Here is a 27,869-nt window from a genome sequence, read left to right on the forward strand (position 1 = left end):
TTGACACACTTGTCATTTGAAATTCAATTTTGCTTACAAGCAGTTTTATTGAGCTCGTACACACCTGCCCAACACACAGTGTTGCACATAAATATCTTGCGCCTCATCAACAACTCGATGTTGAACCTTAAGCATGCCATGGCAACAATTCTATATGAAACATTCTATGTGAACAGAAATGTTTTAATGAATCATTGTTTCTATGCAGTGTGTCATATAGAGGACTATTCAATACAAGCGTTTCTTACAGGCCTATAGGTGGCAAGTCAGCTCAAGCCAGCCAAGGGGGTTTGTATGGCCGTTCTGAACGATTTTTCTGCTAAAACAAGAAATAAAAGGTGCATGCCATAAAAATCACTTCTGTTTTCTCATGACGTTTTTTGACTTCTTGACTTTTTTGAGGTCCCCACTGTACTAATTTGTTAATTTGTAGAAAAAAATTTCTCAAATTTCAAGTGTGTTTTTATGTTACTGGGACATGTATGGATTGTAGAGATTATACATATTACTTTATTTCTATTTTTCCACTGGTTTTTGTTCGTTTTCAAGATACAAGGCTAATTATATTAGAATAACTAGTTAGTTATGAATGACACTTGCACCACTTGAAGGCAAGACAGTCAATAAAATACATTTTAGTGTAAATTTACAAAACAAAAAAAAAAGGAAATATGGGTGTCCAAAAGGCGCAGCCCTGGGCACAATAGTACAGAAACACAATAAAAGAGAAAAACAATCAAACTTTAATTAAAAAAAAAAAGAAACAAAGAAAAAAAAACACATTATGCTGAGTTATTCCTTGAGAGTGTACATGAAGTTGCTGAACAAATGAATGAGCACTCTGGTCAATGCATACTTCAGCCATAGTTTAAAGCTCTTTAAAAAAAAAAAAACCAACCCATCATATTTGAACTGAAAATACAATGCATTGGGGTTATAGCAGAAACTGTAGTGTCTGGCTTGAGGGATTCGCAGAACAACAGAGACAGGCCTCTTCCAGCTCACACTTGATAATTCAATCCAAAATATAAGCTTTCGTGGCGGTGTTGTGACAGTGGTGACAGCCTCATCGCCTGTGCTCAGGCAAAGCCAACCTGCGAGTCACCAAGGAATAAGTGCGGAAGGGCAAACACAGTCGCCTGTCTTAAGCTGCCCTGCGCTGCCCTAGGCTAATAGCATTCAACGGTTCATCAATAAAATGGCTGTTTAATTACTATAGCAATGGAACATTAGGGGGAAGGTATAAGGTAGATAATAAGACGTCAAGTAAAATGAACTGGCGAAAGGAAGGCAGAGGAAAATCGTGATGGACCAGGAAGCAGGACCAAGCTGTAACAATTAAGACAGGCCATGCAGCGCAGCAAGTCGAGGATGCCCCTGCAGAGAACTCCAGACCTAATCTGTAGACATGTTTCATGCAAAATAACTGCATCACTGTAGCCTTTGCACTTTAGTGTTCCAGCCTCCTGGTGAAAGGCACCCAGACAGGAAATCACCCTCAGCAATCCAACTCCACCCATTCCAAACTACGCAGCAGGCGCACTTCACTCAGAAGATAAGACGTCTCACACTTCTCTTGTGGTGGGTTGAGTGTGACAGTGGTCACTGGGACAATGCCTGCTTGACTCACATAAATCAGGCACAGGCATCTTGCTGGAGGCATCATAGGCCCTAATCATTTAATGCTGGGTTAAGCAAAATAAATGCAACCCACACAACGTGTACCAAGACAGATACTACAGTGGTTACTTTAAACATGTTCTTTTTTTTTCTTATTTTGCTGAAGTCAGTATCGCAGAAATTGCATACATAAGAACAACACACAAACCCCAATAGGTTATTGATACTACAATAAGGGTTTTTATGTCAGTGCGGAATAGTGGTATTAGAATGTCTCAAAGTCCTACTATTGGAAAATGAAATATGTTCCCCCTGTAATAAACCACAAAGATGTGCCTCGGTGTATTTATGATAACATTGCCTTGGAGGACAGAAAATGATTTTCTCCTTGTGGCACCATCATCAGGGCTGAAAATGATTTCAGACTTCCAAGGGGATGTCAAACAGAACTTCTTAAAAACTCTAAATAAACGAAGGGGAATGGTCAAAATGCGATAATTCAACCATGTAGATACCCCCAAGTTAGGATCAGCTTCAGCAAAATATCATTGGGGTTTTCTAATTCAATTTTATCTTTTTAAGAAGACCCTAAAACAGGGATCCTCAGTCTTATCTCGAGAGGGCCCATGGGGGTTACATGCCTGATTCTAGTAACCAAGGTCCTTAGCAAAGAGTCTAGTGGTCGATTCGTAGAAGCAAGTGTGTAACTGCTTGGTTGGAACGAAACCTGCACCCACACTGGCCCTTTGTGGATAAGACTGAGGATGCCTGTGCTAACATATGCCTAACCCTGTGGTGCAGTGAACAGACCGTGCCAAGTAGCATATAGGGCTCCTCCTGGGCCCTGTTTGTATGTGCTAATGTAGCATCCTTCCTTCTATAGATCAGCCAAACGAACGATGTGACTGGTTTGTGAGTTTTTGGATGCAGCCCGGGTTCTTTGGATGGTGCACGAGGTTTCTGCCATCTCCGAAAGTTCTGGGAGACATTCAGGACCAAGGACAGTGGTGACCTCTTCGACGGGCATGCCCAGATGAGCCTGATGGAAAATCAGCCCGCGGTTGCTTTTTGACCTTGGCCCCATACATATTTGGAAATGACTTTCTGCTACATGTAGTCCTTTGGGTGCATCTAGTACTGGAGTTTGTTTTGTTGTTGCAATGAGTGTGGTGTTCGTGTTTTTGTTTCAACCCACCCATGATGGGGACTATACAGCAAAATGTCCAGTGTTAACTCAACTCTTACAGAATACATATGGTTGTAATCTGGAGTAGAAGAAGACTATATGCATTCTGTAAGAGTTGATTTATCACTGGAAAGTTTTGTGTCTCTTAGATTTATAGAATAGTTAGGGTTTACACAGTGCAGTTATACAGCTAAAAAGTAATCCTGCTTCATGAAATACCAATTCTTGTTTATACTACAAATCCCAAAGAGTGCCTTGTTTGCTATTGCAAGGCTGATATTCTCGCAGATATATAGGCTTCTCTTTCACAGCATCATCCAGAGAAGATGCTGTTCCAATCAACTGATGGTCAGGACGGTCTGGCAATAGACAGATGATTAGCCGCGTAACGCTTCTATGCAAAATAACGTTTGGTGGATCTGTTCAGCACCTGCTCGCGTCTCAAGAAACAGGCTGGGTCTCGCGGAATGAATGTATTTAATGACGCTGATGATCTCTCGCATAGAATTTAAGGGAAGCAATTCATGCCCAGTGTGTGGAACTCAAACGTTTACCATTTGAAACAAGTTTCCTTTGACACATTCAGATGCTTGCCATTCACATGGATGTGGGAAGTGAACTGCCATTCCATTTTAACTGTGTGAGGACAAGGAAATTGAATATGCTGGAAGTGCAATGCTTTTTTATAATAGCCTACCTGTGACGAAGAGGAGGCAGACATAACTGACGCACTGATATGCTGTCCACAAGAACCTCTAGGCCTTTTCCAGAATTAGCTCTCTGGTCCCTGACGTCAGAGAAAGAGCTGAGTGTGAAGTCTTGCCGTAAAGGCAATATGTTTACCTAATGTGTGTAGAGTTCATTGAACAGGACTACGGCTGGGGCTCAATAGTGAAACATAATAAACGTTAATAATATATATGTAATTATTTAGTTTGTTTATATTTATTTTTTATGTTTATTTTTATTATTATCATAATTATCATAATAAAAATAAACTTGTATCGGTAATGTCTCTGTTGCGCTTATTTTACGTAAGCTATTATCAGAGACAAAGCACACTGAGGTAAGGGGACTGTGCTCAGATGTATTGGTTGCTAAGCAACGTTATCTCAATTACGAGCGTTTAGCATTATTTTGGATTTGGGGGGTGCAAAATTTGAGCTTACATTACCAGTATGATATTGACACAATATTGGCTCCACGCACTCTGCCATTGCTCATCATTTCTTTAAAAAAATAATAATAATTGTGCTAAGATCCATTTCATCTGTGTGTGTTATAGTAAAAAGTAAATCAATGAGGTCTGAACTACCTGTATTACATTTGCAGTCTGTAACTGAACTTTGTAGACCAAGATAAACGTACATTCAAACAAATTAACACCTAGCAGATTTAAAAACTCGAAATTTATGGCCTGTCATTCGTTCCACCTTAAATAGTGGCTTGCCGACCTGTGACGAGTTCCTCAGCCAGTGTTGGTCCAATGAGCTGCGTGCGATATGCTGCCATAACAAATAGTTCCACTCTGTCACTTCGTTAGTAATAGTGACATTTTTCACCAGCAGCACAGACTTTTATTTTAGATCAGTGCCCGTTTGTTTTGGACAACGATTCGCACCGATGTGATCACGGCTTCTGATTAACTTCCCAAGTAAGTAGATCTTCGCAACTGTTAGCTAACAAAATCTCAGGCAGTACATCTGTTTTAACAGCATGACTTTAAAACGAAGAACTATATCAAATAATCAAATACAGACCGAACACCGAGGCATAAAATGAGACGGTAAAGATTCTTACCAAAAAATTAGATTTTATCGGGCTTTGAACGGAGTCTGAAGGACGTTAAATGCTGTTGCTGCACCGATAGATCTATAGAAAACGCAATGACTCTGTAATTGTATCCAGCACGTGCGTGCTTGTGAGAGGCAGGCTATGAAGTTTTTGGAATGTTGTGGTGAGGCCAAAAGTACCATATAAAGTCTGCTAAATAAATTAAACCAATTTAGTCGTAATTTCTAATTTGAACTGTTGCAACCAGCAGCGAGTATGAAAGTACACTTCTGAAAAAATGCTTAATTCTGCTTCATTTAATTCTAAGGTAAAAAATACAGCTAGTAATTATTCCTTTGGAATTGCCAACTAACATGTCCAGGCTAGGCTATATTTGCAAGGTATTGCAAATATAAGTAGGCTATTGCAAAGTATTGCAATGGATTGTTTACCTTTATGTTGAATAATGTGTTTGTTCGCATCCGCTTTTTAGTATTTGTTTGTTTTAAATTAACAGATGATGTCAGGGGAAAAACTTTTTCTTATACCTTCTGGGGTCAATTAGCGTTGCATAACCAACCTGCAACTATTATTCAGCACTATATGAACGATTTGTAAACTGTTACTTTCTTCGTGCATGTGAAGTTCAAAGCAAACAAAAAACTAGAATGGTTATGCAGCAGGCTGTATTTATTAACGTAATTCGACAAATTTTAGTTTCCCCATTGACGCTAGCCTAAGTTAATGCGATAAGCGCGTAAGGGTCAGACAACTCGGTGGTAATTCTCTCCAAGAGAGTGATGATTATGCTGATTGAATGCGGGAAACTCTCGTTTCTTCCAGGAGGGTGAATGAGTTTCCGCGGCGCGAGGCTGGCTTTCGAATGAAATCTTTTTTCTAAAACACTGTTCTTCAGGACGCTCAAGGTCGGATAATGGACTCGTTGTTTATGTAGTCAGGAGCGAAGGGAGGTGTTTTACAAATACAATGATTCTCTTGTTAGGAGCAAAAGGCATGCATTGGCACAACCACTGGCCGTGTTTATTTCTTCATAAACAACACAACGGGAAAGGAAATTAGGTCAGCAGATTTGAGTAAATTTGCATAACCAAATGTTGGCATCTTAGTCTGCTGTCTAAGCATAAGCAGTTTTCAGATTTTATCTTGAGGATCAACTGCTTATGGGTGTTTGGTTCCTGTATCATTCACTCTCATACCCACGGGCAATTTAGTCCAGTTAGCCTACCTGTATGTCTTTGGACTGAAACCCACGCAGACACAGGGGAACATGCAAACTCCACGCAGAAAGGCCCAGGCTGGATTCAAACCTAGTACCTTCCTGCTGTGAGGCGACAGTGCTACCCATTGCACCACCGTGCCACCCTATATGGGACAAAGGAAGAGTTAAAATTGCAATAAGCAAAACCTGCATTATGTTGGAATAAATGGAAGTACAAATTTATGTTAGTATGTAAATGCAATGTTTTCAGTAACTTAAAATTGCTCACGATATTGGCTGTAACAAAACCCAGCATACACAGTGGGTCCCTGGTACTGAATTTGAACACGTGGCATATGTTCTGTTTATGTAACTGCTTTCTAGCCATGCGGTATGCATTTAAATAATGGGTGTGGTTGTGCCCTCGTGCAGTCGTGTACAAGATGATTTGGCGAACACTTTGCCACAACTCCTCAAAAATCCATGTGCACCTTTAACCCAGCCTGCTTTGAGGTCCAAAATGAAACTTTAATAACTGACATTATGCATGTAGTCTCACAGACTTAGCATATTAACTTAACATTTACAAAGTCAATTTGCATCTGTTCATTATTCAGGCACTCTGGGAAAGTGTCTGCTAAATGATCGTAATGTAATGTAATGTTTGAAAATTTTAACCACTTCACAGTTCGAGGAAGACAAAGAAAAGTCATACCCTCTCCTTTAACTCCAATTTACTTTGATTAAGAATAGCGAAACCAAATGCTGTCTCCTCCAGGGTATTCTCAATAAAGTTAAATTGTATTCCAGGAGTGTGTTTGTGTTTCTCTTTCTGTGTTTTTTGACAGCCAGCTTCTCTGCTTGTCAATCCTCTCTGTGCATCTTTTCAGTCTGTGACATGTCATCATAGCACAGAGCTATACTTGACTGTATTGAAACGCCTTGTCAAACCACCCTTCGAGGGTTTCATGTTTTGAAAGACCATCCCTAGGTACCCTCCCCTCTTCGTGTTTATTGTCTCTTCTTGTTGTCTCATCTAAAGCATTTCTTGTTATACTATATACGGGGCGTGAGAAGGCTGCAGTCATTTCTTTCCCAAAGGTCAGTCCCCATTGTTCTAGACAGTGACCCAGCCACCACATGACAACAGCTGCGTAATATCCAGTCCACTTTCTGCCGCGTCTGCAGTTCTGTACGTCAGAGCAGCGCTGCATTAAGCACACGTGTTCATGGGTCCGTCTCTGATTAATCGTGTACGGGAAATTGCGTGAATGGCTGCCAACGTCAAAAGAGGAATAGTTGGAGTGTTTCCCAACTCCCCTCTGCGCGATTACGCAACCAGATCCCTAAACGAGGGCAGAGACTTTGACCTCAGCTGCACCCCCAGGTTTGCATGGCTTTTATGCCACTTCAATTCAGAAGCTTGGATTTGACCGTCACTAGGCCCGTTTCTAAGAGACACTCTATAGGGTGGGTGTCCCTCTGGTCCCATGAGGAGAGTGGCCCCTGATGCAGTGACTGCTCCTGCCTCCCCCTCCCCTTCCCCCTCCCCCCAGGCCCTCGATCCTCCAGCCATGGATTCGGAAGGCCGAGCCCTGCAGGAGCAGGAGGAGGCGCCGGTCATACTGGAGAACGGGGAGGTGTACAGGAACCCCACGGAGGTGAAGATGAGCCAGATCGTGCTGCCCTGCCACGCCAACCACCGGGGGGAGATAAGCGTGGGCCAGCTGCTCAAGTGGATGGACACCACGGCCTGTCTGTCTGGTGAGTGCGCCCAGCCACAGGGTCCCATCGCGGGATAGGATATCGGCTCCGGTGGGATGGGATGTGGAGGTTGTCCACTAACCCACTGTGTGTGTATCATCGGCTTGGTTTGTGACTTATCCAAACCCTTTCCCAGTGAAATGCTCAGTGAACTGGGAAGGAAACTTGTGTAATGTTGGGCAACGTCATGCGCGAATGAAGGAAATGAGCTGGAGTGGTCAACTGAGTTGCTCTGTGTTAAAGGGTTTAGTCTAGTAACTAAGTTTGCAGATTCAAATCCTAGGAGGGGTCTTGCCATTTGGGCAAGGTGCTTGACCAGAATCACTTCATTAAGTTTCCCGCTGTGTAAAATGGGCAGCGTGTACTGTAAAAGAAGAACTGAATAAATAGATAATGCAAGTAATGGCTGGCGGCCATTTGCCATTTGGGAGTGGAACTGTACGCCCAAAATGGTTCAGTCTTAGAAGCCCTTTCCCTGCTCCTGCATGTGTCATGCTTCATGGAGAGGACTTGGCAGGATCCACTATTTATTATTTGCTTTGTGCAGCACCTCTTCAAAGGGGAAGTTTTTTAAGGTGGCGCGGAGAAGTTCTTTTCAATCTCAGGGGCAATCATCTCATTGCCTGCAGTAGGTAGATGGTTGGCCTTTGTTCAAGCGAAATGTCACCCGCTAATCATTGTTCTTTTTTAATATCATGCGTAATTGTCTCAGTGAGTAAACAAAAGACTTTTCCCAGAGTCCATTTGCATCCATTGTTCAGGACACAGGAAGATCTGCAGCGGTTTGTCTATCTTCTGCAGATAACAGACTCTGGGCGACTGATACACTTGCTGTCAGAAACCGATTATAGCTATCTGTGGCGTATCTACCTTGCGCACACAGGGAAAGAAGATGTAGGGATCTTCAACTCCGAGGCGGATGTGAGAGTATTAAGTCATAATTATCCGGTGAACACTTCAAACCCAGATGAAAAACAGTGTTCTTGCAGCGCTGCTAAAAAGGCATGGAAGTGTTATCCCTTTAGAGAATGACATTTTGAAGACAGCTGAGTACAGATAGAAATGCTGTTTAAATGCTTGTAGATGCTTCCTTTCTTGCGTTTTTTTTGCATTCAGGAAGTCTTATGTTTTTTGTTTCCTGTCTCGTTGCAGCTGAAAGGCATGCTGGGTGTCCTTGCATCACCGCGTCTGTAGACGACATCTGTTTCGAGCATACGATAGGGTAAATATACTGTCTGAAATGCCAGATTAACTGTCTCATTTTCATTAAAAGAGGCTAGTCAGTTTTACTAACGCACACTGATTTGGATGGGAGCAATAAACACACACTGACCGACACAACATCTGCCTGTCAGTGAACTAAATTCAGGTGAACTGTAATGTCTTTGAATTTTCTCACTGAATCGAATGTACTGACTCATTCAGCTACCATGACTATGGTCCACTGTGGTCCACCTTATGTAGAACTAGAAGATTGGCAGCTGTCTCTTTTCCATCTGCTAAACATAAAGTTTGAGCCAAAACATTTGTCCCTTGAACTTTCACCTGGTCTGGCTGGGCAGTGTGGCAGTGACAGAAAGCACAAAGCTCCTCTTGGAGATATGGTGTAGCTCATTCTCCTTGGCTAAGGGTGGATAAAAGGTGTTACCAATATACTTCACTTCTGGCACACCCAGGGACTGGTAATTTACTGCGATGGAGCCTGCTGTGCTGCCATCTTTCTTGAATTTCTTGCTATCTGATTGAAATGTCTGAAATGTCGTTTACATGGTATGTATGATCTGTTGATAGGGAAAAGGCACTTCAGGAACAGGAAACTCAACAGTGTTGCGAACAAAAGTGTGTGGAAAGGCCCACAAATTATGTCTTGCAAGTCTCATCATGTTTTGAGTATGCAGTGTTCATTCACGTTTTCAGGAAAAAAACACAGTTTAGTTACACTGGCAGTATACACACCCCCGACCAGCAGTGAGCACCTTACATAAAACCGTTTCCCTAAAGTGCATATATTGAAATGGATAAAGAGAAATGCGAAACCACTGTCAAAATTAAGCCCTTATTTTCTTTTATTTGCTCAATAACAAGCAGCAGCTGAAGGAATAGTTGTGTGTTGTCTGAACGTTTTGAAATCCAGCTCATTTGCACAGCCTTAATCTTGAATCTCAAAAGTTAAACGAGCAATTATAGAAGATCACTCATCCTTGTATAGATTCTTATCAGTCAAACTCTTTTTGCTGGAGGTCCCGTCTACTCACAAACAAGTTGTGTGCATTTGTTGGATTAAATGATCCAGCTTAGTACCTGTACCTAGCCAGAGATATCAATATAAAGTACATTTTAGTAAATCCTTATTCCTCGGTCCCGGTGTAATACGAGTATAATATAGATCTGAAACAACTCAAAGAGATTTCCTATGTGCATCAGGGGCTTGCTTGTGTTCTCTTTACACTGTCGTGTCGTGCTCTTGTTTGCCCCCCTCTGAAGGTGAGGTCAGTGTGGTTTTTGATAACAACTGTGGTATTGATAACGGCCTATTTTTAAGCCCTCTCACTCTCACACTACATGGGAATGTGAGGGGAGGGGATTGAGTTTTCGGTACAAAAAGCTTTAGCATGTCGTTCGTTGAGAGCGTAGCGCTTTTTAGCACGGCAGCTGGTGTCATCGCGTGATTCAGACTGCGATTTGTCACTCCTCGGTGATGTACAACATTGGTGTGTCATGGAACAGAACCGGGCAATTCCCCAGCCGCCCGTGCAGTGTCCCGAGAGCAAGATCACACACTGGGGTACAAGTTCATACACTGGTATACTGTATCAGTGCTGTATCTGTTAAAATTTGATCTGCTAGCAGATTAAATCCAGTATGAAATAAGACATTGTGTTTATGTGATACTGTAAACACGTGTGGGTGTGTGTGTGTGTGTACCCAAGCAGAGCTGTGTTAAGTGTGGTTATTTAAGAGTAGCCCACTACCGAGTTGTAAATGTGTGCACAGCTTTAAACGGGTTCAGGATTAGCAGGCTACCCAGAATTCATAGGGGTTTATTTCACAGTTAAGGCTACCTGCCAGCCTCCGGAGCTGCTACCGTATCAGCCCCGCCTCTCAGACTGGCTCGGCCGTAATTTCGTTTGATCGGCGATTTATCAACACCCGCACCGCTGCGATGGGTGTCCGTCCGGTGGTGTTAGGTCATTACAGCCTCCAGCTGCGTCGCCTAAACTGTCGTTTATTAGGCGGATCAGATTTGAGGGGGCTGCTGACGACGTTGCAGCTGATCCTAATGAGCCCTCTGGAGTGGTGTAAAACAAGGGCAGGACTCGGTAATTAGCGCAACTGTTGCCACTCGCGGGGTTCTTAATTACTGCTGGTGGAATTCAATTAAAATGGCAGCACTGCAAAGGACACCTCAGCAAATGTGTTCCCTCCCTCCCTGCTTCCCTCCCTGCCTCCCTGCCTGCCTGCCTGCCTCCCTCCCTGCCTCCCCGCTCCCTGACTCCCTGCCTGCCTCCCTGCCTCCCTGCCTCCCTGCCTGCCTCCCTGCCTCCCTCCTCCCTCCTCCCCCCTCCCTGCCTCCCTCCCTCCCTCCCTGCCTGCCTGCCTGCCTGCCTCCTCTCTGCGGTGATTAGATGCTGCTATCAGGCACTGGTGCCACATCAGTGCGCACCTGTTACACAAAGTGGTTGAATTTAGGATGAGGGTCATTTCTCGTTGGCTTGCCTGTCAAAGGGGTTTTGTGTAAGTGTCAGACATTTCCCCCCACAAGGTCCAATATTGTTGGGAGATTAGTGTATTCTCAAATCTCTCTGGGTGCCTTTCACAGGTCCCTGAGGGCTGTAATGCTATTTCTGGGTTCCCGTTGATATTATACATTATAATTAATAAATGAATGTCTGAAACTGACGTTGCTGCCTATGAGCCAAAAAGCTGAGAGGGAGCGTGTTGCCAGGGAGGTCGGATGAAATCAGATTTTCCTCAGCTGGCAGCTGACTAATGCATGACACATCATTCAAGCTTCCATCCTATCAATAAATGAATTTGGGACCAATGAGAACAAAGACAAGAAGCCTGTGAACATCCAGTTGACCTTATCCTTGTAGCGTCATCTAACAATGAGCAATTTAACTTCATCTCACTAAGAGGATGAGATCCTGTCTAAATAGGGTTTTCAGTCAAAAAAATTATCTGACTAAATGAAAAGCGGCAGACAGGTTTGCTGGGACAGTGTGAGGCTCATGAACCTGAAAATATGTGGACCTTGTGTGTATTATCAGTTACTCATTGGTTTGAACAACTCACAATGATTTGCTGTGGTCCACCCTTTTTGGGTTCCATAGACCTTACCCTCCCATCAATGACTATAGCCTGTAGTCACCTGTATCTACAGGTTTGTACCTGATTATGGTGACCTGATCTGTGTTGTCCTTCAGGGTGGGTCAGGTGGTCAACATCACGGCTAAAGTCAACAGAGCTTTCAACTCAAGTATGGAGGTGAGGACTGCAGTCATTAATGTGGTTTGAAATTAATATGGCCTTATTATTGTCCTTGAGAATTTTAGAGTTCATGTAGCCTTTTGCAGCAAGTCTGTGTACAACTGCAGACAGTGTACTTTAGTCACAACGGAATCTTAGACAATAAAGCCAAAATGCACCCTATTCAATTGATGCTTGAAAATAGGGAAGCACTGGTATTGAATTTAGCAAATCTTTTTAACCTTAGGGTCTTGCTCCAGGTTTTAAAAAAACTGTTCACTGGAGGAGATGCATATTATGGGTTGTGATAATGGAGATGGGGAGGTGATGCAGCTCTTGTTGCTGATGGGGGGGGTGATGGTGCCCACAGGTGGGGATTTTGGTCAGCTGCGAGGACCTCTTCACTGACCGGCAGTGGCGGGTGTGCCAGGCCTTCGCCACCTTCGTGGCGCGGCGCTCGGAAGCGGGCAAGGTGAGTGTGGGGAGAGGGGGGGCAGCATCAAAGGGGTGAGGAGCTGGTTTTGTAACCTAAGGGTCACAGGTTCGATTCCTAGGTAGGACACTGCTGTTGTACCCTTGAGAAAATTGCTTCGTCTGACTTGCTTCAGTATATATCCAGCTGTATAAATGGATGCAATTTAATTGCTATGTAAAATGTTCTGTAAGTCGCTCTGGATTGGAGCATCTGCGAAATGCTTGTAATGTAATGTAATGTCTGACCGCCAAAATTCACCGTCAAAGTTGTGGTGTGGCTCATGCGGCGGCAGGGCCCCCCTTAACCGCGCGGTGCGCCCGCGTTGCGTCTGCGCAGGTGCATCTGAAGCCGGTGGTGCCGCGCACGCAGGCGGAGCAGCTGGAGCACAGCGTGGCCGCCGAGCGCCGCAGGATGCGGCTCGTCCACGTGGAGATCATGAAGGACCTGCTCAGCAACGCCACCCTACAGAAAGGTCCGCCGCCACGGCAACGGCCTTGCATGACCTTGCCTGTCTGCCTCCAGAAAGCTTTAGAATGTGCAACAACAAAAACTTGTTGGTGTTGCCCGGCAAGCACCAACTTGCGCATATTTCATCAGGTGCCATCCTGTCGTTCTCTCGTATGCCACAGCCGAATCCAATTCACATTAAAGGAGGAGACTGTAAAAAGGTCTTTTGTGAAAAAGAACTGTGAATACTGCGCATAGTGATTACTCTGAACGTTAGCATGTGTGCATCAGAAATGCAAACTGTTTGTATTACTGCATGCAGAATTCAGTGGAACATTATGTTAACATTCGGTAAATGTGTGTGTCTGTTTGTGTGTGCTGTTTTTTTTGTGTGCACATGCATGTTTCTGTGTGTGTGTGTGTGTGTGTGTGTGCGCGCGCGTGTGCATATGTGTGTGTGTGTGTGTGTGTGTGTGTTCATGCATGTATATGTGTGTGCGTCACAGTGGATGAGTGCCAGGAGCACCAGGACGCAGTGCTCGCGGAGAGGACGCGGGTGGAGAGCGTGGAGCTGGTGCTGCCCCCTCACGCCAACCACCAGGTCAACACCTTCGGGGGCCAGATCATGGCCTGGATGGAAAACGTGGCCACCATTGCTGCCAGGTAGCACCCCTCCACCGGCTGGTGTGACTCTCCCAAAGATCTGCGATATACTAACGCTGAACCATTCAACTAAATGTCTTTACCTCAGCCTTCACAACATCTGTAAATTAGCATGGATCCTTGGTCAGTGAATATTGTGATATTGAACATATTTTTGTATTCATATGTCTCAAACTTACTGCACTGCGTGCGTGCGTGTGTGAGTGTTGAATCCCTGAATGCATAATTGAGGTTCAAGCAGTTTCTACTTTGTATTGGTTAATGTTTGACAAAAAAGTCACACTCCTGCATTGAATAAAGATTAGACTTTGACAGTTCATTGTAATCATAAACATGCGCATTGTTGGGTATTTTCTTTCATAGTCACCCTTATTCTTATTACTGACCATGAAGTATATAATGCAGTGTAAGATATCACAGTGACCATGCTCATTTATAGTGTCTTGTTACTTCTCTTAGTTTTCACAGCCACTAGCTGGTGATCTTTCTCGCAGTGCAGCAGTGCTTGCTGCCTTGGTTTACATTTTTCTGTCCAGAAAGTGTTCCTAGTTCCTTGGGAAAATAAGACAAAATCTCTGTCTCATCTCATACTCTCTCTCTCTCTCTCTCTTTCTCCTCTCTTTGTCACTCTGTCTTTCTCTCTCTCCGTCTCTCTCTCATATAGCCGCCTGTGCAACGCACACCCCACCCTGCAGTCGATAGACATGTTCCACTTCAGAGGCCCGTCCCAAATTGGGGACCGCCTGGTTCTGAAGGCCATCGTCAACAACACCTTCACGCACAGGTGCGCTTAGCGCCAGGTGTGGCGCGGTGGGCTTAACAGAGCGTCACCTTTCACACGTTCACAGACTTACATATGTGATATATTAATGTCGCCGTTTCCCAACTGCCACTCAGCACAACGGCAAGAGTCCAGCATCAGCCCAAAATCTTCAGGTGCCTCCTACTGTAGATGCTAGCCTTTTCTCTTTCCACCGTTAGCTGAATTCTCCCGGAAGGCAGTTGCACTTTGTCACGCTGGTGTTTAATTCTCCCGTGGAAATGCGAAGGTGATTAAGATAAGTCAATGATAAGACTAATCCCAAGGCCAGAGAAGCGGAAAAAAAAAGAACAATAAAAACACCGGGACATTATTCTCCCACAGAGTCTGCTTTGTGGACACCTTTATGGCTTTATTTTTAACAATCTTTATGTACTTTGTGAATTAATGACCATATTTATTATAATCATCATGACCCAGGTCAGGAACAAATCTAATAGCATTGCTTCAGCATCGCCTCTTGTTATTGCTTTGTTTTTTGTTGTTTTTTTTTTTTGCATAGCTGAAGAGAAGTTTGTTGAAATTATTATTTTTTTGTTTACTTGAACCTGGAGAGGACAAGCTAGCCCTCCTGATGAGGCTATTCTTCCTCATGTTGCATTAAAAAAAGCTCAAAACTGACTGTGGGTGAGCAGAAAACAAAGGGCGTTTTGGCCCAGGTTCCCATAGCGATGGGTGGCTGCAGTACATTATCTGCATCACAGCACAGGGTACATCTCAGAGCTGTTAAGCAAAGCGTGGATGGATACAGTATGACAGAGACGCTGAGTAATTATCCAATAATAACACCGTGATATGGAGTGCCCTTGTAAGTTGCGTGCCGCTTTGCTCAGTTGTCATGGACATATTAAAGCTAACTGTCATTCTTTAGTCAGCTTGGTTATAACGATGTCACTTCCTAGCGTGACTCCGTTTAATGCTTGGTGACATCATTCTTTAGTCAGTTTGGTTAACATGATGTCACTTCCTTCTGTGACTGGATTTAGCACTTGGTGACCCTGATGAGTCGCCTTCACAATCTGTCTAATTTGTCTAGAGGTATCCGAACATCCAGACAGCAGACATTGTCTCCTGATTTTGTGAGAGGATAGCAGCTTGCCCTCTGTGAGGCTTATGTAGGTTAATCCCTGTTTGATCTGTCCCTGTGATGTCATAGCATGGAGGTGGGCGTGTGCGCGGAGGCCTATCAGGCCGGGCAGGCGCTGAGGCACATCAACAGCGCCTTCATGACCTTCGAGGTTCTGGACGAGGACGGGAAACCCCGCACGCTGCCGCGGATCCGACCGGAGCCTGTGGTGAGAGCTCACATCGTCTCAAACGAAACGAAATAAAATAACTGTCACTGGTGCCAAAGGACATGGGGTTGACCTTGGGTCTGCTGAGTTTGAGAGCTGATGGTGTTACTGTTCACACTTTGGATTGACGCACAACTGAGGAAGTTTATCACATCAATTGAACGGCCAGTCCTAGGTCAGTTATTGGAACTGACACTGCATATCCAGCCAAGGGGGTAGAACTGGACTAGGTCAGAGTCAGTCCATATGACCTGACAGAAAAGTTTTTTTTTTTTGGAAAGGTGCGATATACCATAACTGTGGATAATTGAAATACCCTGTCTGGTTGAAGTGATGCTGTGTTTTCGCCCAGGACTTGGTCTTGCTTGAGCTTCCCCGTTAATACCTGTGATGTCATTGGCAGAATGGGAAGAGGCGATACCGGGAGGCCATCGCCCGGCGGAAGATTCGATTGGACAGGTGAAGCGACCAGCTGCCTTTTCAATCGCACAGGAAATAAGACTTCTTATTAGCCTTATCAATAATGCCAGCAACACCATTTAACACCATTTGTGGCCAAGCGCCGTGAACTGTCTATTGGCTCAGAGGAGTGTTTGTGTCCTTTTTGACACTTCAGGAGTGCAGATAAAGGTGTTTGCTCAACTGACACTGTTCCTGTCAATGAAAAGGCGGTGGATGCACAACACGTCCCTGCTCACGTCTGCAGACATGGCTGTTGATTACAGACCAGGCCAGAGAAATCGATCAGCCCCGAAAGCCAGGATCTGAAAGGGGTCCCTGTGTATATTACATTAATGGTTGTTGCTGTGCTCATTTTGTCTCGGACACAATGGGCTGGCTCAAAGTGCTCATCATTTATTCAGGAGGAAAGGGTGGTGTAGATTACCCTACAGAGCCAGGGGACCTTTTACTGAGGGGTGGGGTGGGGGGGCGGGGAAACAAAACCAGGCCCTGGACTCTGAGGGGCTCACAGTCCAACAAGATCTTCAGCTCTCCTGAAACCACTGACAGTTGCAGAACTGGGCAGAGTCGCTCAGCTGTTGTCATCAGACGGATGAATTCCCTGATTCAACGGGCCGGTTAAACGGTTTGGGGGAGGTGCCTTCACATGGCACCTCGGGGCTCGGGAAGACATTCATGGGAGGAAACAGCATTTTTTGCTGATTAAGGTTTATGGATGTGAGCCTACCTTCACTCTGTGGACCTGTACAGGTTCCTGTAAGAGACCTATAGGATGAGTGCGTCTTAGAACCTGCACTGAGAAAAACACTAGTGTGAAATACTAGGAGCACTGCTATTTGTCATAAGCTGTTGTGTTTTCTGCGAGACAAGTCATCTTCATACATCAAGAAGTCGCCCTTAAATATACAGATAATTTACCTGAGTGGTGCACAGGCTAAGGTCACCTGATTGAGCCCCATGGGAACATTTGCCCTCTCAATAGACATAGCAGTGACTATGCTGTTAGACCCCTAATCTCCCTGTGTAAATCACCATTCACCTGAACACTATACTACATGACACCTTCAGTTTAGTTGACATAAGAGTTTATGTTTGGATTGAGCAGAATAAGGTATAGCAGTATACCAGGGCCAGTTTTACAAACCCCACTAAGCTCTCTCTGTGTTCCCTTCAGGAAGTACATCATCTCCTGTAAGCAAACCGAGGTGCCTCTGTCCGTCCCCTGGGATCCCAGCAACCAGGTAACCTTACCTGCCAATGAGCGGCGTGGGCCACACCCATAGCGCTGAACATTTCCCTGTCTGAGCATGTGCAAGGCTGTGTGGAATAATGACGTCGGTATTGAAGTGAACGTGCACACATCTAAAGGGCTTCCATATATTTTAACAGCATACTGTGAATAAATGGTGCAAAGGCTATCGTTTGTCTTTACTGACTCCCCACTGGCTCTATAAAGAGTGAAGTATCTGATACTGTTATCTCTCTTAGATAGATGTCAGGGCTTTCTGTGCCTTGGTCTGTCTGGACAGTCATGTCACTTCATGGTTTGAAGCCGTTAAATGTTCTGCATTAAAAAAAAAAAAAGGTTTTTGCTGAATATCCACAGGTGTACCTGAGCTACAACAATGTGTCTGCCCTGAAGATGATGGCCGCCAGGAACAACTGGGTGTTAAATTCGGAGAAAAATAAGGTGGGTCTCCCTCCAAAACGCATGGCGGCAGGGGCGGGATAATGGCGATGGGCACTGGTGTGGTTACATCACAGGAAATTGGATCTTCTATCAGACGCTTTTGTCTCTGTGGGAGAGCAATGCCAGCTGTTGAGTGATACGCTGTTGCTGCCTATTGCTTGCAGCAGCAAATGTTGTAGGCCTTTTTTGTCTCGATTCATTCATGGGGATAACTTTACTGTTTAGAATGTTTTTACCGTGACTTTCACCTCCTGTGCTGCACGGGTCCTGGATTTGTATCAGGGCCATCATTAGGTTATGGTTTGCAAGCACCTGTTACTATTGTGCTAAACATACTGTGTGAACTGGACTTGATGTGTTCATGGCTATGAATAAGTGTTACATAATGAGTTTTGTACCTTATCGGAACTGCTGTTCCGGTGACCTTCGGTATTCACTTATTGCACAGTATTGTGCGGTATGCACTTATTATGTGTCGCTTTGGATAAAAGCGTCTGCCAAATGAATCTAATGTAATGCTATATCATACAGCTTTTGTCTAGATTTATTCTGCATGTGAATTGTATGTAACAAGCAAGCTTGCCCTGTAAGCAGCCACAGTGTGTGGCAGAGTACCGCAGTGCAGTGACAGATGGTGCAGCTCTCTGGTCCAGCAGGCCTTGTTGACGTTGTCAAGGTTTCCAGGTCAGCCTGTACACCCTGGAGGAGAACCAGGTCCTGTGCTTCAGGGTGGAGACCCAGGTGAAAGTCCCCGTGGAGCAGGTCTTCCTGCTGATGTCGGACCTGAGCCGGAGACAGGAGTGGGACAGGAACTACGAGTACGTACCACAGAAGAAGAATCACCGCCCTCCCCCCCCATACTTCTTAGTGGTATACAACACAGTCTTGTTACGATGTGGTGTAAAGTGGTGTTGTCTTACTGCAGGCCCACGTGTACAGTTGAAGACGAAATCAGGGTTTGGAGAGTTTCTCTGGTTAATATTCATGAGACGGTCGTTTAGTATCTGGTGTTTTTCTGCTTTTGAAGAGTTTTTCTGCACACACGCCTCTTGCAGATTTAAGACAGAAATTGATTTAGCTCTTTTTTCAGCCCTTTGGGTTATGAACAGTTACATATATGTAAATCATTTGGTAACCACATTCAGAAAGGATCAATTATTTTAGCTAAGATTAAGCTAAAAGGTTCATGCATTTCTCCGTATTTCCTTTAACAGTGAAATGGTTTATGTAATATATGTCTTTAAATATATAAAAATATACTTTTCTTCCATCTCTTTCCTGGTTGAGCTCTGTATGTATTGCACAACAGTGCCCTTAATTACACATGATTAAGATGAGGTAGGGTATATGGTTGCCATTCTTCTTTGTTTAATCCTTGGCATGTTTGGACAGAAAGCCTTTATAATAAAGATGCATTTGGACAAAATGCCTTCGGAAGAGTGCTTTTCTCATGTATCAGCTTAGATAAGGAGTATCAGATTCTATTTGATTGTTTTACAAGCTGGTAAAAGGGAAATTGCATGGAAGCCAAGAACCAAGATGGCTGTGGCATCGTTGGGCTGAATTTACAAACAGGCCTGTGTGGCTTGTGTAAGGCAGGCCAATGTAAGAACAAATTGTTAGTAATTCACCTTTCTGAAATATAGAACAAAATCTATCACAGAGGCTGTGAAACAACAACACAACATGTGTATGAAAAAGTATGTGAATATATGAATGATTATTTTCAAATGGAAAAAATATATGTACCCACGGTAATTATTTTGTGTTTTGTGTGTTGTTTTTTTACGTGAAGACAGTGTGAGGTGATCACCCAGGTGAACGAAGACGACACGCTCTACCGCGTGGTCACCCCCTCGGTCAGCAAAGAGGGGAAAGTCCAGGACTTCATCCTGCTGGCGTCCAGGCGGCGGCCGTGTAACGCTGGGTGAGGGTCCTTACCGCCATGCTGAGAGGCACCAGAGCCTCGCTTTGTACGCCGTGGAAGCGACTGCACTTTCTCACAGGCTTAAGACCTTTTTGTCCTTCCAGGGACCCGTACGTGGTCGCCCTGCGGTCTGTCACCCTGCCCACTCACCCCAGCACGGAAGACTACAAACGAGGGGAGGTGCTGTGTGCGGGGTTCAGTATCTGGGAGGTCTCCAGCAGGATCACAAAGGTAAGCTCCTGCCTCCCTCCGGGTATTTATTCACATTGAAATTCACAAGGCAGCCCCTAGTTATTGACTGCTGGACACATTTGCCAGTTTAAAATGGCCTTTCATAGCTTCAGTTACGCAACACCATAATTGACGTTCCATTAGCGGCTTGTGCTCTGGGTCACCCATACAGAGTGTGTCATTGAGGCAGAATGACTGGGTCCCAGGTATAATTTAGCTTTACAGAGGCCGCTGATTCATTAGCCCACACGGGTGTAATTGAGAGGGCCGTGGATCGTACGATCCTTGGGCTCGAATCAAATGGGAGTCAGCCGTCGCCTCCGTTCGCTCTGCTGCGTCGTCGAGCCGGACGCTTAATGTGAACGGGCCCCAGCTTCAGCCACCGCTGTGTGGAACTCTAGGTGTTTGTGTGCCCTTCGGAAAAGGGTGTCGGTTAGAGCGCGGCGCGGCACTCTGAGAGAGAGCAGCTGGCTGTGGGTTCGGGGGCGGGGCACAGTAAGTGGTGACTCTGTCTCTCGCGTCTCTCCCAGATCTCCTACTACAACCAGGCCACGCCTGAGGTGCTGCCCTACATCTCCAATGACATCGCCGGGCTCTCCTCCACCTTCTACAGCACCTTCAGGTCCTGCAGCCAGTTCCTGGAGGAGAACAAGGACAGCCTGGAGGCCGTGGCCTCCACTCCGCTGTGACGCCTGCCTTGTGAGCAGGGGCGTCCGGGCGGGGCAGAAGCCCGACATGGGGGTCCCTCTTATGAGGCGCCCCAAACTGCTCTGACACGGTACATCCCAGCTGGAGCCAGGGTGTATGGACTGTAAATGCTGTGGGGGGTTTTTTCACCATTCCATCAGCCACAGCTATATTTATAGCCTTATTGGTGCCATTTAACTGGGATTGGGAGCTAATTTGTTAAAGGAGTTTGACTTATTTTACTCTGCGTTTTTTTACCTTTTGAGACAGTGCTTTCCTTATTGTAAGTTCAGTGGAAGTGAACCGGTTTAAAGGCATGTCTTTCTTTGATGGCATTATATACGACAACTTATACTTGTCTGCAACAAACCTTGAACAATACCGGATGTGACTTAAGAAACAGAATTGTAATATTCCAATATTTCAATAGAATATTATGGAATATGGAATCAGTACTGTAGTCACATTTGGATTGCATATTATTATTTAGGTACTAAAAAATATTTCACAGATGTCTCTTACAAGGCCGAGTTGCGAAAAAGACATTCTGCAATTAACAGGAACTGGGAATATTTAGGTTTTGGGTATTTTTCTAGGAATTCTGGCAGTGCAGTGGTGCAAAAGTGGAATTTTCTATCTCCAATAATTATGCTTCACAGTCTATTTCTTTTCAAATAGATGAGTGAAAACAAGACAAGATGTTGGCAATCATGCTGTAAATGTAATTCTATATAAAGAAAACACTATTTAATGAGCAGCAATCAAGCCTTTCATATTCAAGTCTTTATACAGGAGTTGGAACATCAGTGAGCTGAAAATAATTTATGAATACTGAGCATCAACACCCTGTCACATTTTTCAATGTAAATTATGGGCCTGGACAAAAACAATAAATAAGCAACTACGTGGCAAATTAATTTCCTCTTTTGTTAAATCTCCTTTGTTTTTTGTTTCTTCTAGACTGTTTCTTGGGGATTTATTGGCCTGTTGAATAACCGTTCACAGACTCTCATCCACTGTATTTGCCAGAATGTGGTTTAGTGATCGACTGGTGTTTCACAGACTGATTTTGCACAGGGCTAAGGGGTGTATTCAGTCTAACTGCAGTGGGATTTGTCTGTATATTAAACTGCACACTTGTTACAGTTTGTATGTATTAAAAAAAACTTTTTTTTCAAAAATATCAACGACTCTCCCTAATTTTGTTTTTTAAGAAACTAAATGAAACAAATCTTTTGAGATCGAGGTTGCGACATCGGGAGTGTGTGGCCAGGCCTAGGAGGTGAACACGTCCATGAGCAGCTTGGCCTTGTAGTCCGAGGGCATGTTGTAGAAGCTGCGGTGCATGTCCCCTCCTCGGACCGAAATCAGGCCCATGTACCCCGAGTTGTAGCTGCCCTGCTCCGGCCCGTGCAGGACGGTCAGAGAGAACCGGGGCTGGGCCCCCCGGAGGTGCCGGCGGCCCAGGTAAGACCTCCCCAGGGGCACTGCCCTCAGCTGCAGGGACACGTCCTGGCTGGCCCCCCTGAAGAGCTGGAGCATGTCCTCCACCAGAGGCTGGGTGTAGCCCTCGCCCAGGGCCTCGAGGGGCCAGCCTGGGGCCAGGGTGACGTGCGGGAAGACCCGGTCGACCGTGTCCAGGAACTCGGCGCCCGAGACGTAGCCGGGGGTCTGGAAAGCCCCGTGGGACACGTTCATGTTGATCCAGGTGGGTCGGTACAGGAGGTCCTCGGCGTAGCTCCGGTTGAGTAGGCGGAGTGTCGGGGTCAGGACGGCCTGGGACTTGACCTGGAAGTAGAGGCCGTGGAGCCTGGGGGAGGCCGAGACCAGGTCGAGGCACTCCTGGAGCGAGAGCTCGGGACTGGAGTTCTCCACCACTGGGACCTCTGGCTGGTCTTTCTTAGATCCGACCGGAATGACCAACATCCCGCCGGTGCTGTCTGCGAACAGCAGAATGGTCGAACATTTTGTTTTTTATTTTTTTATATTCATTTGCCATCAATTTCTAATGAGCTTCAAAATACAGTTACTTATTTGCATTGTTATTGTTGGAAGTTCATGCCTTGGAGTACATTTACATTTAGGCATTCAGGAAATGCTAACAAGGCAAGAACTGTTGTAGAACCTAGAAAATAGATTGAAATCACAAACAAAGCTGAGTCGACTATAGAGAAAAGTGTGAGGAAAACTGAAAGGTGCAAGAACAAGTATGCAGAAGGGTTTTTAGTACATTTTAAAATGCATAATCAAAATTTTAATTATAGTTAAGAGCTCATGAAAATATGGCAAGTGCCAATATTTGCTGGTAGCGCATTCAATGGAAGAGATTTTCACAAATAATATAATGTAGTGAGATTTTAATACAGAGCACTACTTCAGAGATTTGTGGGCAGTGATCGTAAATACAGAACCACAGTAAAGGGTATGTGGCGTGTCCAGTGTCATGGGGAGTTAGTTACCTTTGAGCAGGGAAAGCAGGGAGGCTCTGTCACTGACCCAGTCCCACCGGATGTTCATACCGTCGCTGTTCGCAGGTTTGAAATAGTCGACCAGGTCCCCTCCAGGGTAAAACCGCCTAAACCTCTTCTGCACTGCACAATGGAAATCAGACCATGACCCCGGGCTGGGACTGACTAATTAAGTACGGGCGCCAGTGCAGTATAATAGGTAAGGAAATGGTCTTTTAACCTAAATGTTGCAGGTTCAATGAGCAAGGTACTTAACCTGCATTGCTTCAGTCCTGCTGTATGAATGGATGCAATGTAAAGGTATGTAAAAAGTTGTGTAAATTGTTCCAGATAAGAGCGTCTGCTAAATGCCTGTAATGTAATTCCATTTAATAATCAGGCTGCGTAACATTAAACAGGAGAGATTCCATTAAGATTTTATCATGTGTTTGCTTAACCGATTGCCTTATCTGGAGTGATTAACACAGTTTACAGTTTTAACATATAACAGCTGGTTTTTAAATGAATGATGAGTACGCTGGCAGTGAACCTGTGGGGATTTGAACCTGCAACCACTAGGGTACAGCGACTTGAAAACGGAGGGAAAAAAAGAAGAGTCGTGGGTGAGGTTGAGATAGCCACCCCTCTGTCGGGCCCCGAAAGGTCACTCACAAGCCGCTGCTTTGAACTGGGACAGGACAGGCTCGTAGATGTCGTAGTAGATGCGCTGCGGGTTACTGTTGTCCCGGATGAAAAGCAGATCGTTCACGCTGGGGCTCTCCTCCCCCTGCCACAGAGTCAGACTGAACCTGCCCCACGGGAAACACAGAACAGGCAAATTTTTACACGGGAGTGCCACGCACTACATTTGCATGTTTTTAACAGACACTGCCGTCCGCAGCGACTTGCATGGCTTACATTCTTTACATGCACACCGTTTATACAGATATTTTACTGGAAAAAATACTGGTTAAGCAGCATGCTCAAGGGTACAATGGGAGCGTCCCACCTGGGAGTCGAACCTGCAGCCTCACAGTTACAAGCCTAGGTCGCCTTGGGCAAAATCATAACAGATTTAGGTCTGAAGAATGATTTAAGTCACAGATTCTGTTCTCTGCTGAGATCTCCTGATGACTATTGACTTTTTAGCAGATTTGATTTATTAACAGAATTCTAATGTGGTTATAGTACTATACATGTAGCTGTGTATTATCATAATATTTTAGTTTGAATTTCATTTTTTGCATACATTTAGTTGTGATGTCATTGCTGGTGCAATGAACGGTGATCATAAGATGGCCGCATCACTCACTGAAAAACTTCCCACTCACAGTTTAACGCTTCCAAGAAAAATTTCATTGGCTGCACAACAAAGACCACATTTTCGAATGTTGGTCTGACCACTCACTGCATGTATTTACCAGGTCAAAAACCTTGCGTTTGTAGCCCCAGGCAATAAAATTCAGTGAAGACCGTTGAGCTGCGTGTGAGATATTTGGCCTTACATACACGGTGATTGGGTTGCCTACTGGACAGTCACCTGCTGGACTGGCTGAGCAGCCAGCTGAAGTGGGGCCAGGCCTGCTTGACCATGACGGCCAGCACGGGGAAGGAGACCCTCTGGGGGACGTGCTGGACGAGAGAGTACATCTCCTCCACCATGGCGCGCGTGTAGGACGGGGTCGAAGGTATGTAGAGGACCTTCCACCCGGGAGAGATCGTGGCATCTGGGAATTCGCTTTGGATGAGTCCCAAGAACCTACGGTAAAGGCAAAGCAGCCGTCAAATCAAAGACAAACTTTATTTGTAGAGTGAATTCCACAAAAATTTTTTAGAGCAGACTCTTGACTCACATTAGTACTAAAAGCAAGCCTAGGGGGCCTGTAGCAAAAAAACCAAATAAAAACAGGAAGAAACCTTGGGAGGAATCATACTCAACAGGGCAAGCCCACCCTCATCTGGTTGGCTCAGTAGTATGAAATGTCAAATGTGTGCTCAAAACTCGTGATGGTGCTTTACCTCCATTGACAGCCCAAGGTTTGTTATGCCATGAGGTACACTACACCAAATGAAAGGTCAAGGTGACGGATGTCAGAAATTATAAGGAAAAAGTAAAACCTTAATACCTTTGGTTGACATGTAATCCTTGGACATTATGTTCAAAAAAGCCACACAACATTGTACATCAACATATATCATCTAGTATCTGACATTAATCTATCATGAATTTTTGGTTATAATCCTTAGTTTTTTTATTTCAAAGGGAATGTTGTGATTATCATTAGAGTCCTGGGGAGGACTTTCATTTTCTCTCTTTATTAAAAGTGATAACAGCATTGTTCTACTTATAATAAGGCTAGAGGCATTTTAAATATTAACACAGTGAAGTCTTGGAACAGAACAGCTGAATCATATACCTGCTGTGCTTATCTACTGCATAAATGGCAATCCATTCTGCTCCAGTGCTGCGTTTGAAATGGACATGCATGTACTGAACCACTGTGTGCTAAAACAAATTAATGGAGAGCATTAGTACTGTTCCACTCACAAAGCCTGTTCCGCTTGAAACTAAAAATCCTGAAACGATTCATCTATGTCACATTTCACTAGGGTGCATTTCAGTCTCCATTGAAATAGTCAAAATAATTCAATAATCCAATGGAGTGTGATTTTCTGTGTTGACATAATGCACATTATATTGTATAACTAGATATAGACCCAACTGAGATGCTGTGCATGTGTGTGTGTGTGTGTGTGCTTATTTGCCCTTTCGATGTTTTTTATTTGTTTACTCACGCTGTGCTGTTGACAACAGGCCAGAAGTTCGGGACATTAGGACCGCGGAGAACGTCTGCATTGAGCCAGACTGGACGGTTTATCCCTGTTTGATTTCTTTTTCTCAGAATCTCCAGTGACGGCAACACCGCCTCAGTGCTTTTGAAATCCAGTTTGATCCCTGCGCACACGAGACACAGAGAACAAGATGGATCCCATGTTGAGACACACGCATGTAACTTTCACTTACAAATATGATGTTCCATAGCTTTCATTATTTCTCACACTTGTTTTTAACCTGAAGTCATTTAAAATGTTCGCTTATGACTGTTGTTCCAATTTGAAAACATTTTGAAAAAAATTCACCTTTTAAACTTAACTGAGAGGAGGTATTTTACCCTACAACTTCATTTAATGGTCCCCGTGTAATAGTTTTCCTTCACTCTGATCAAGCAGCTGAGGACATAGTCTACTCTGGTCTCACTGATAATAGCAGCAACAATAAACATAGTTAAGATATTGCACTCTGTGTCATTACAGCTCTGTTGCAAGGTACGATTTAGGACCTTTCTTGGAGTTGAGCACAGACTCCAGCCATTCCTGTAGAGTGTTGTCGCTGTAGACGTCAGGCGGGTGAGCCATTATGGGGATCTCCGTCTCGTTGGCCGTGTCGTATCCTTGTACGTTCACGTCAGCCTCGAGGACCATGGCAGTACCTGAGCGACAGCAGGGAGCAAGAAGACGAGGACTCATCCACAGCACGTACCAGATAATGCTCTTATGATACATTTGTTGCTTCTGATATTTACAATAATGGTCCTTCTATTAAATATGTTTCATGCACTTTGCAGACCAAAAGTATGTTTTAGTTAATCATTCATATATTAAAAACTATGCTTACTTTTCAAGGCTTTGTCCAAGTCAGATTTGCTGTTGGCGGAGTGATACCAAGAGACATGTAGGGCATCTCGCTCTTGGATGTCTCCATTTTGGACCAGGTAGTCCAGCATGTCTCCACTGGTGGGAAAGGGCTGAATGGGTTCAGTAGGATCTGTAGCATTGCACAGGGAACCACAAATTCAAGATTTAATTCTGTACACTCGTGTTAACTTGAACTAACTAAAGCCGCACCATTTAATTTTCATTTCTCTCGCAAATATTCCAAATGATAAAATACCTTCACACCACTGCTACTGTTTGCACTACCAACTACCACTCCGCCACAGATAGTGATGAATGATAATAATGAAATTAATGACACGACTAAAGCTATTACAAGTGATCATGATAAAAATGTTTTATGCTGTACATAAAGACAAATGAATATTGTGAAAGCTACTTGATATGTTATATAAACACAGGCAGAAATTTTGAGCACCGCCTGATATAAAAGTGAGCCATGGCAGCAATGCTTGAATTCACTGGAACTTGAAGAAGGAGAATGAAGTCAAATGATTTATATTGTCTTTACCTGCTTTTGAAGTCACAACAACAGAAGCTATGGTAATGATCCCCAGCAAGACAAGCACGCCGATTCCAACTCCAAGCATGGTTAGACTCTCCCTGCTAAAGACACCAAATATTTTTTCAGAATCACGCTCTTCGTCGTCTTCTTCTTCCTCTCCCTGGTCTCTCTGTTTGTTTTGCTCTTTGTCCATGGTTAGCAAAGACGGCACAGACGCAAGTTAAACAATTGCCGTCAAATCCAATTCAAGTTGCAGAGTGTTGTTTGCAGACTAGAGTTCAGTCCCTTGCAGCGGGTCGATTGGACTTTTATCTCTGTACCCAAGATCTTTATCATCTCGCATAGGAGACATTCTGATCTCACTACCTATCATGCAATCAGATTGTTCTGCCTTTGACTGCTCTGTGTATTACTGGCAGTTTGATTTCAAATGCATTGAAGAGAGACTCTAAA

The 27,869-nt window shown here is 44.4% G+C and overlaps 2 protein-coding genes across 2 annotated transcripts; one reads left to right on the forward strand and one right to left on the reverse strand.

Annotated features, from left to right (window-relative positions):
• Positions 1 to 4,273: 4,273 nt before the first annotated feature.
• On the forward strand, positions 4,274 to 21,912 carry acot11a (acyl-CoA thioesterase 11a). Its single transcript, XM_064341763.1, has 16 exons — positions 4,274 to 4,460; positions 7,355 to 7,562; positions 8,715 to 8,784; positions 11,990 to 12,050; positions 12,403 to 12,504; positions 12,844 to 12,979; positions 13,461 to 13,617; positions 14,282 to 14,401; positions 15,594 to 15,732; positions 16,136 to 16,191; positions 17,369 to 17,435; positions 17,801 to 17,884; positions 18,569 to 18,702; positions 19,680 to 19,811; positions 19,916 to 20,042; positions 20,573 to 21,912. The coding sequence occupies exons 2-16, from the start codon at positions 7,373 to 7,375 to the stop codon at positions 20,729 to 20,731; spliced, it is 1,734 nt and encodes a 577-aa protein (XP_064197833.1). The 5' UTR covers positions 4,274 to 4,460; positions 7,355 to 7,372; the 3' UTR covers positions 20,732 to 21,912.
• Positions 21,431 to 27,719, reverse strand: fam151a (family with sequence similarity 151 member A). The gene is made up of 8 exons (XM_064341762.1): positions 27,423 to 27,719; positions 26,853 to 27,002; positions 26,518 to 26,667; positions 25,973 to 26,132; positions 24,717 to 24,935; positions 23,849 to 23,985; positions 23,189 to 23,320; positions 21,431 to 22,669 (listed from the first exon to the last, which is right to left on the reverse strand). The coding sequence occupies exons 1-8, from the start codon at positions 27,607 to 27,609 to the stop codon at positions 22,005 to 22,007; spliced, it is 1,800 nt and encodes a 599-aa protein (XP_064197832.1). The 5' UTR covers positions 27,610 to 27,719; the 3' UTR covers positions 21,431 to 22,004.
• Between the last annotated feature and the right edge of the window lie 150 nt (positions 27,720 to 27,869).

The sequence above is a fragment of the Anguilla rostrata genome, chromosome 6 (assembly GCF_018555375.3).
Source record: "Anguilla rostrata isolate EN2019 chromosome 6, ASM1855537v3, whole genome shotgun sequence".
Lineage (NCBI taxonomy): Eukaryota > Metazoa > Chordata > Actinopteri > Anguilliformes > Anguillidae > Anguilla > Anguilla rostrata.

Excerpts from the sequence above, each read along its gene's own strand:
- acot11a (XM_064341763.1), top strand. The coding sequence starts at position 7,373 with ATGGATTCGGAAGGCCGAGCCCTGCAGGAGCAGGAGGAGGCGCCGGTC. Across the intron at positions 7,563-8,714 it reads CACCACGGCCTGTCTGTCTG|CTGAAAGGCATGCTGGGTGT; the intron begins GTGAGTGCGCCC and ends GTCTCGTTGCAG. Across the intron at positions 19,812-19,915 it reads CGGCGGCCGTGTAACGCTGG|GGACCCGTACGTGGTCGCCC; the intron begins GTGAGGGTCCTT and ends TTGTCCTTCCAG.
- fam151a (XM_064341762.1), bottom strand. The coding sequence starts at position 27,609 with ATGGACAAAGAGCAAAACAAACAGAGAGACCAGGGAGAGGAAGAAGAA. Across the intron at positions 23,986-24,716 it reads CTGCTCAGCCAGTCCAGCAG|GTTCAGTCTGACTCTGTGGC; the intron begins GTGACTGTCCAG and ends CCCGTGGGGCAG. Across the intron at positions 23,321-23,848 it reads CCAGTTCAAAGCAGCGGCTT|TGCAGAAGAGGTTTAGGCGG; the intron begins GTGAGTGACCTT and ends TCCATTGTGCAG.